We start from the raw sequence: 9,725 nt of genomic DNA, 5'->3' as shown, positions 1-9,725 counted from the left end.
ACCGCTCTGGAACTCCGCCCTCCGACTCTGCTCCCTGGAACTAGGAAGTTGGGAGAGCGGACACAAGGTCTGGGAGAGCGGACACAGGGTCTGGGAGAGTGAACACAGGGTCTGGGAGTGCGGACACAGGCTCTGGGAGAATGGACATGGGTTGGGAGAGCAGACATAGGGTCTGGAAAGTGGACACGGTCTGGGAGAGCGGACACAGAGTCAGGGAGAGCGGACACGGGTTGGGAGAGCAGACAGGGACTCTGTATGTGAGCTCAAACATAGAAGATTGTAAGTCTCCCCCATGCTGTGTCCTCCCAGAACTGGATTACCACCTCCTGCCCCTTCCCCACTCTTCCCTAACCACCACTCCGTCCCCTGAAGTCAGCAAGCCATGAGGACAGACAGGAGGAGAAACTTTTGTTTATTAAGGGTCCAAAGTCAAAATGATCTTTCCCTAAAGTAAGCAGATTTTTCTAATGAAGAACTGAATGATATAAATAGTAATAGTATGTTAGTGTGATAGTGTAACAGGGCGATAGTCTTATTAATGAACTGATGCAGAGAGAACGTAATCCAGTAATATTGTGACTTAATATAAAGAATCGCATCCCATCACTACTACAGTCACTACGACCCTCAGCTCTGGAGTTCCCTCTCTACACTACTCCACCAAGCATTTCTTAAAACCCACCTTTTTGACCAAACTTTTGGTCATTTGTCCTAATATCTCCTTACATGGCCCAGTGTTAGATTTTGTTTTATAATGCCCCCTTGAAGTGCCTTATGTCATTTTATTAAAGATGCTATATAAATACAGGTTGTTGTTGAGTGATCCAATCACAGTGACATTTCCTGAAGCACAGTAATCCAGTTTCATTAATACAATCACAGCACTACAGCAATAGAACAAGTGATCTAGTTACAGTGTGATAGTTCCTGTAGTACAGTGATACAAATACAGCATCACTAACAAAATGATCCTGTCATATTATCACAATGACAGCCTAATATCACTGCATCATAGCCAAATGACACTAATACAATCACAACAACAGGTGGGACATTTGTACAGTTACATGACTGTTGTAATGCAGTAACAGCATAATCGAATGGCAATAGAATAGCAAGTCCCAATATCATTAACACAGTGAGAGTAATAGACATAAAGTCACAGTCATGGTAACATAGTAAGAGAGCCAGAGTAACAGAGAAGTGTAGTAATAGTAAAGGAGGGATACAGTAATTCAGTCAACACAGTTGCATTGTTGTTCCCCACCCTGCCCCTGGCAAATGTGAGCCCTCCAGTCACTGTCACTGCACCAACATCACATTGACGGTAACGGTTTTGGCTTATTAGTGACAGTGTTAAGTGAATTTAATAAAGTGCTCACTTTTAATAAACTCTGTCTATGTTTAGCATAAATATAACATTCATTGTTCAGTAGCTAATATCATTCAATATTTGTGCAAAACCTCAAACTTAAAAATATTTCAAATCTTCACTCAAACAACCAATCAAAGCAGCTGAATTGGTCTCAGTATCGAGCTCGCTCCACACGGACCAAGTCAACAGTGAGATGCACTCAGCTCCCCTGCCCACACAGTGAGCCGGCCCAGTGTACATTCCAGACATGTACAAGATGCCAGATAGGGCAGCAAAAGAAACAGCAGGGGGAGAGGGTACACAGAGCAGATATTAATAAGCAAAAGATATGAGATAAGGTAGGTGGGCTTGAGGAATATGGGGAGAAGGTGGGCTGATGCTTTTTAACTCTTTCATGAAATGTGGATCACTGTTAAGGCCGGCATTTGTTGCCTGTCCCTAATTGCCCTTGATCTGAGTGGTTTGCTAGGGCCATTTCAGAGGGCAGTTAAGAGTCAACCACATTGCTGTGCATCCAGACACACATGGGCTGTTGATGTCAAAGTTCCTTAGCCAGATGGGTTTTCACAACAATCAATGAGCACCATTATGGAGACTAACTTTTAATTCCAGATTTATTAACAATTTAAATTCCACTAGCTGCTGTGGTGGGATTTGCACTCATGTCCCCAGAGCATTTGCCGAGGCCTCTTGATTATTAGTCCAATGACACTACCTCCCCCTAAGGAATGGGAGCAAAGTAGATGGGTGGGATTAAGGGGCATAGGGAGAAGGTGGGGAGGCAGTGACATCGTGGTATTGTCACTGGTATTCAAGAGACCCAGGGTAATGCCTCTGGGGACCTGGGTTTGAATCCCACCATGGCAGATGGTGAAATTTGAATTCAATAAAAACCTGGAATTAAAAGTCTAAAAGTCTAATGGTGACCATGAAACCATTGTCAAATGTTGTAAAAACCCACCTGGTTCACTAATACCCTGTAGGGAAGGAAATCTGCTGTCCTTACCTACATGTAACTCCAGAACCACCCACAGCAATGTGGTTCACTCTTAAAAATGCCGATTAGGGATGGGCAATAAATGCTGGCCTAGCCAGCAATGCCCACATCCCATGAATGAATACAAAGAAAAGGGATTGAGGGATATGGGGAGAAGGTGGGATTGAGCCCTAGGGTGGTATTGTTACAGGATTAATAAACTGCAGGCAGTAGTAGAGCAGCTTCTGTGTTTAGGTATTCAGACACACAACTAAAATTCATTTTCACTCCTCAATCCTACATTGAGATAACCTCAGCTCATTTTCATATTAAACTGCAGCTGTTTGTCTGAACCAGACTCCAATCTCCTCATGGCCACAGTTTACCAACATGTTCTTTCCATGGTCTCCACATACATACCGTTTCAGAGTCCTGGGTGGACAAGGGGCTGTTACTCTGAGTCCTGCTCTCTCAAATAACACGAGAGGGGAGGGGTCTTACTATGTCCCTGTGAGGAGTTGGCAGCACAATAACAGCAGGAAAAGCAGCAAAGAAATCTGGGTCAGTGGGAAATTTTGCAGGAACTTTCCGAACAGAGTCTGGGTTCTTGGATCCCAGCATTCGAGAAAATCTCAGCCTTTGCACACATTGGCAGTTCCAGCTAATCCTCCTTCCTCTCCTGCTCCTCCACCATCTTCCTGCATCTCTGACTAACTCCATAAGGAACATGAGCTGCAATCGTGCCCATCTCCTTCGCACCTTCCACATGAAGCATTTGATCATCAAAGAAAATATGTGGCCGGATTTTCTGCAGGAGTGGCCCTTTGGGAGCTCCAGCCAGAAACAGAGCTTCATCCGTCTCCAAACCCCAGCTCCGCAGGGTCTTCAGAGCCCGGGCCCCTGAGCTGGCAGCACTCCGAGCTGTTACCAAGTAAGTCCGGATTGGACACATCAAACGCTGACCTTTCATGTAAAACTTCTTCTGTAACTTTCCCAGCGATTCCAAAAATCCCTTGAGGGGTCCCTGTTGAACATGGTTAATAGGTTTCATCAAAAAGTATTCACAACCAGTGAGAGTGTTCACGCCCAGTGTGTTCACACCCAGTGAGAGTGTTCACGCCGTGTGTTCACACCCAGTGAGTGTTCACTCCCAGTGAGTGTTCACACCCAGTAAGAGAGTGTTCACACCCAGTGAGAGTGTTCACGCCCAGTGAGAGTGTTCACGCCCAGTGAGAGTGTTCACTCCCAGAGAGTGTTCACGCCCAGTGTGTTTACTCCCAGTGAGAGTGTTCACACCCAGTGTGTTCACGCCCAATGAGTGTTCACACCCAGTGTGTTCACACCCAGTGAGAGAGTGTTCACGCCCAGGGTGTTCACACCCAGTGAGAGAGTGTTCACACCCAGTGGGTGTTTATACCCAATGTGGAGAGTGTTCACACCCAGTTAGAGAGTGTTCACACCCAGTGTGGAGAGTGTTGTTCATACCAGTGTAGACACTTTTCATACCCAGCATCGAGAGTGTTCACACCCAGTGTAGAGTGTTCACACCCAGTGTAGATAGTGTTCACACCCAGCGTAGAGAGTGTTCACACCCAGCGTAGATAGTGTTCACACCCAGTGTAGATAGTGTTCACACCCAGCATAATGTTCACACCCAGTGTAGTGTTCACACCCAGCGTAGATAGTTTACACCCAGTGTAGAGAGTGTTCACACCCAGTGTAGGTAGTGTTCACACCCAGTGTAGATAGTGTTCACACCCAGTGTAGAGAGTGTTCACACCCAGTGTAGAGAGTCCATGCCCAGTGAGAGAGTGTTCATACCCAATGTCGAGAGCATTCATACCCAGTGTCAAGAGTGTTCACACCCAGCGTAGAGTGTCCATACCCAGTGAGAGAGTGTTCATACTCAGTGTAGAGAGGATTCACATCCAGTGTAGAGTGTCCATACCCAATGTCAAGAGTGTTCATACCCAGCGTAGAGAGTGTTCACACCCAGTGAGAGAGTGCCCATACCCAGTGAGAGAGTGTTCATACCCAGCGTAGAGAGTGTTCATACCCAGTGTAGATAGTGTTCACACCAAGCATAGAGTGTTCACACCCAGTGTAGAGAGCATTCACACCCAGTATAGAGAGTGTTCACACCCAGTGTGAGAGGGCTCATACTCAGTGTAGACAGTGTTCACACCCAGTGTGGAGAGTGTTCACACCCAGTGTGAGAGGGTTCACACCCAATGTAGAGAGTGTCCATAGCCAGTGAGAGAGTGTTCATACCCAGCATCGAGAATGTTCACACCCAGAGTAGAGCGTGTTTACACCTAGTATAGAGTGTTCACACACACTGTAGACAGTGTTCACACCCAGTATAGAGAGTGTTCACACCAGTGAGAGAGTGTTCACACCCAGCATAGAGAATGTTCATACCCAGTGAGAGAGGGTTCACACTCAGTGTAGGCAGGACTTATTCACCCTGAATGGACAGTGTTATGAAGGAACCAGTACCTCACAGTGAAACACTAACTGGTGACTGGGAAGTCTGATTGCCCTCACAGCTGCTGGTACACTTGCAATTGGCCAGTCACCTCCCACTCTCAGTGTAAATGAGACTCCACACTCACATTTCCATCCCCATCATTCTCCATACCTCATCCTGCTACTTATTCACCCCTTAATCCACAATATATCTTACCATGGCTAATGGTTTGTTTTCATTAGTCTGCTCATGTTCGAAAAATTTATCTAATCCAAGTTGTTTGACGATCTGTTCAGATTCATCTGAGAAAAGTACAGCATCTCCATCAAAAGCCACCCTCAGCTGCCTCTCTGAGACATTGATGTCTTTATTGGGACTGAAGATCGTAGCTGCAGCAATCCCTGGTAAGGGGCAAATCTCAGTAAGTACATCAGACAGTGGAGAAGAGTGGGGATGGGTGTGGGATTGGGTAGGGTATGGGGTGGTACCTGGTGGGGTTGGGGTGTGAGGTGGGGTGTGGGTGAGTTGATGAAGATTGGAGTCCGGTGTGAGTTTCTGTTGCACAATCAGCCTCTGGTGAACAGTTGGTTCTCCACTGATTGTGTGAGAGGGTGACTTTCTCTGTCAGTTGACTGCAGGGCTAAATCTGCTCTCACTGGCATGTGTCACACTGCTATATATAGACAGCTGTAACTCTGTATTGTACAAGTTATGCCATGAATGCAGCCATGGTAAGATGAGGCAGCAGATGGAGTGGGGGCTGGGCAGCAGGAAGATCAGAAACACTCACATTAGACATCATCATCAAATCATAAAAAACAGAGGCCATTCAGCTCATCATGCCCATGCCAACTCTGTGAAAGAGCTATTCAATTTGTCCTGTTCTAGTGTTCTATTCCCAAATTCCTACAAATATTTCCTAATAGGGTAGTAATAGTGGGGGATTTCAACTTTCCCAACATTAACTGGGTTAGTCATAGTGTGATAGGTTTAGAGGGAGCAGAATTCTTAAAATGCATCCAGGAGAGCTTTTTAAGCCAGTACGTAGAAGGTCCTACAAGAGAGGGGGCGGTCCTGGACTTAATTTTAGGGAATGAAGCCGGGCAAGTGGTAGAGTTATCAATGGGTGAGCATTTTGCAGATAGTGATCATAACTCCATTAGATTCAAGGTTGTTATGGAAAAGGACAAGGATGGGCCAGAAATCAGAGTTCTAAATTGGGGGAAGGCCGATTTTAATAAGCTCAGATATGATTTGGCCAGAGTGGACTGGGAGCAGCTACTTTTAGGTAAATCTGCATCAGAGCAGTGGGACTCATTCAAGAAGAAAATAGGGAGAGTACAGGGGCAACATGTTTCAGTAAAGACAAAGAGTGGGACCAACAAATCCAGGGAACCCTGGATGTCGAGGGATATACAGGATTAGATAAAGAGAAAAATGGCGGCATATGGCAGATACCGAGGGCTTAAAAAGGAAATTAGGAGAGCAAAAAGGGGGCATGGAAAAATATTGGCAGGTAAAATAAAGGAAAATCCAAAGTTATTTTACCAGTATATTAAGAGTAAGAGGATAACTAGGGAAAGAGTTGGGCCCATTAAGGACCATGGTGGTAATTTGTGTGTGGAGCCGGAAGACGTAGGTAGGGTTCTAAATGAATACTTTGTGTCGGTGTTCACAATGAGAGGGACGACATGTGTATGGAAATCAGGCAGAAGGGCTGTGATATAATTAATGAAATTAGTATAGAAAGGGAGGAGGTTCTAAGTGGTTTAGCAGGCTTAAAAGTAGATAAATCTCCAGGCCTGGATGAAATGTATCCCGGGCTGTTGAGTGAGGCAAGAGGAGATAGCAGGGGCGCTCGCAATAATTTTCAATACCTCTCTGGCCACAGGAGAGGTGCCAGAGGACTGGAGGACAGCCAATGTGGTACCGTTATTCAAGAAGGGAGGAAGGGATAAACCAGGGAACTACAGGCCACAGTCTAACCTCAGTGGTGGGGAAACTATTGGAAGCAATTCTGAGGGATAGAATTAATCTACACTTGGAGAGGCAGGGATTAATCAAGGACAGTCAGCATGGTTTTGTTAAGGGGAGGTCATGTCTGACCAATTTGATTGAATTTTTCGAAGCGGTGGCCAGGTGTGTAGATGAGGGCAATGCATTTGACGTAGTCTGCTTGGACTTCAGCAAGGCTTTTGATAAGATCCCGCATGGGAGACTGATAACGAAGGTAAGAGCCCATGGGTTCCGAGGCAATTTGGCAAATTGGATCCAGAATTGGCTGAGTGGCAGGAAGCAGAGGGTGATGGTCAAGGGGTGTTTTTGTGACTGGATGCCTGTGTCCAGTGGGGTTCCACAGGAATCGGTGTTGGGTCCCTTGCTGTTCGTGGTATATATAAACGATTTAGAATTCAATGTAGGAGGGTTGACCAGTAAGTTTGCGGATGACACGAAAATTGGTGGGGTGGTAAATAGTGAGTATGATAGCCTTTAGCAATTTAATCCAGATAAGTGTGAGGTGATGCACTTGGGCAGGACAAACAAGGCACGGGAATACATGATGAATGGTAGGACCCTGGGAAGTACCGAGGATCAGAGGGACCTTGGTGTGCATGTTCACTGGTCCATTAAGGTAGCGGGGCAGGTAGATAAGGTGGTTAAGAAGGCATATGGGATACTTTGAGTATTGCGTGCAGTTCTGGAATCCGCATTATAGGAAGGATGTAATTGCACTAGAGAGAGTGCAGAGGAGATTTACCAGGATGTTGCCTGGGCTGGAGAGTTTTAGTTATAAGGAGAGATTGGATAGACTGGGGTTATTTTCCCTGGAGCAGAGGAGATTGAGGGGGGAACATGATTGAGGTGTATAAAATTATGAGGGGCATAGATAGAGTAGACAGGAAGGAACTTTTCCCCTTGGTGGAGGGATCAATAACCAGGGGGCATAAATTTAAGGTAAGGGACAGGAGGTTTAGAGGGAATGTGAGGAAGAATTTTTTTCACCCAGAGGGTGGTGGGAATCTGGAACTCACTGCCTGAAAGGGTGGTAGAGGCAGAAACCCTCATAACATTTAAGAAGTATTTGGATGTGCACTTGCAATGCCATGGCATACAAGGCTATGGGCCTTGTGCTGGAAAATGGGATTAGAATAGTTAGCTACTTGTTTGACCGGCGCAGACTTGATGGGCCAGAGGGCCTTTTTCTGTGCTGTAGACTCGATGACTCTATGAATCTTGAGTGTAGTCAGGTGGCGGGGGGCAGGTGGCATAGTGGTATTGTCACTGGACTAATATTCCAGAGACCCAGGGTAATGTGCAATCCCACCACAGCAGATGGTGGCATTTCAATTCAATAAAAATCTGGAATTAAAAGTCTGATGATGACCACAAAACCATTGTCAATTGTTGTAAAAATGCCCTTTAGGGAAGGAAATCTGCTGGCCTACACGTGACTCTCGGCCCACGTGGCTGACTCTTAAATGCCCTCTGAATTAGGGATAGGCAATAGATGCTGGCCTAACCAGTGACATGCATATCCGATGAACAAATTTTAAAAAGGTCGCAGCCATTATTGAGAAAAACTGCTTTAACACAGGCCTGTGAACTAAGCTAACTAGGGAGTGACAGTGCAGAGCCACTGTCTATTCACCTTAAGTTGTTAATTGATCATTTATTTGGTAATGCTCCCTTGAAGCACCTTGGGACATTTTACTACATTAAAGATGCTATGGTAAAGGTGACAATACAAGTTTTTCTTAAGCATCACCTTTAAGATGGCCATATAAAATATGAAGGAACCCTTATAGAACTTAAGAGAACAGGAGGAAGTCATTTGGCCCATTGTGCTTCTGCTCTTTCACAGAGCTCTTCACTTAGCCCCAATCCCATGCCCTTTGTTTAATATTTATCCACCTCGTTTTAAACACTATTCTGGGTCCTGCTTCCCTCATGTCCGAACAACCCTCTGCATAAAGCCATTCTCTTAACCTCTCCCTTTTGTCTTCAGTTAATCATCTCTAGTTACTAACTCACTAACCAGTGAAAATAGTTCTTCCTGATTTAATTCAGTATTACAATTATGAGGTTTATAAGATTGTTATGTTTGGTTCAGTATCTTTAAATTTAAGGTAAAATGAAGGAGGTTGTGCGAACTATTCTTCAGTGTTCCTGACAGTAAGCCTGGGTGGTTTGATTGTTAGTGATCAGAGGAAGATATAGGGAAAAATTTTCCCCCCATTGGGGGGGGAAGTGCGGGAGCGAGCACGAGCAGGTGCACCTCTGATCAGCGCCCCCAATTGGGCTATGTGCTCCCTGTGTGGGCCGGGGGTGGGGGGGAATTCCCTCAGCCGGGAGTGCGCTTTTTCGTGCATGCGTGTGAAAGAGAGAACAGAACTCCCTGAGGTTAAGTGCTGCCTCAGGGAGGTCGGTTCAGACTTCAAACTTTTAATAAAAACCATCCTAACATTTCCCTTCCATGTCCCCTCATGTGACAATGTCACATGATTTGGGACATGACCATAACTTGTATTAAAACTCAAAGTGCAGATTTTAAATCACTCGCGAAACCTCATCCCGCCGTGGATGAGATTTCATGTTTTTTCCGATGCCCGCCAGGGCTCCCGGCCTGCCCGCCAACCCTAAGGTTGGATGGGCATGTCCATTAATTATCTAAATTGTTTTTTCAATGGCCTCAATAGGCCAGTGACAGGTTGGCGGGCGCACAGCTGACTCGGCTGCGCCCCTGCCGACCTGAAAATGGAAATGGCGCGGGATGACGTCAGGAAATCCTGCCCACAGATTGTTTTCCTGGGAAGAAGGTGCAAGGTATTTATGCTTGGAGACAATGGCAGCAGCCTGTGCATTAACAGTGGAGACTGTGAGTCTCCAAAGTCCTAGCAAGACAT

The 9,725-nt window shown here is 45.8% G+C and overlaps 1 protein-coding gene across 1 annotated transcript in view; it reads right to left on the bottom strand.

Moving 5' to 3' along the window:
- Positions 1-1,054: 1,054 nt before the first annotated feature.
- The window catches only part of LOC144695175 (cytosolic 5'-nucleotidase 1A-like), an 88,112-nt gene continuing 79,441 nt past the window's right edge, over positions 1,055-9,725 (bottom strand). The window contains exons 4-5 of the mRNA XM_078566061.1: positions 5,038-5,222; positions 1,055-3,375 (exon numbers count right to left, since the gene is read on the bottom strand). Coding sequence (XP_078422187.1) covers positions 3,013-3,375; positions 5,038-5,222 — 548 coding nt within the window. The 3' untranslated portion in view covers positions 1,055-3,012. The remainder of the gene's footprint in view (positions 3,376-5,037; positions 5,223-9,725) is intronic.

The sequence above is a fragment of the Cetorhinus maximus genome, chromosome 21, assembly GCF_964194155.1.
Source record: "Cetorhinus maximus chromosome 21, sCetMax3.hap1.1, whole genome shotgun sequence".
Classification (NCBI taxonomy): domain Eukaryota; kingdom Metazoa; phylum Chordata; class Chondrichthyes; order Lamniformes; family Cetorhinidae; genus Cetorhinus; species Cetorhinus maximus.
The sequence above is the reverse complement of the archived record's forward strand: the minus strand, read 5'-3'. Positions and strand labels throughout refer to the sequence as shown.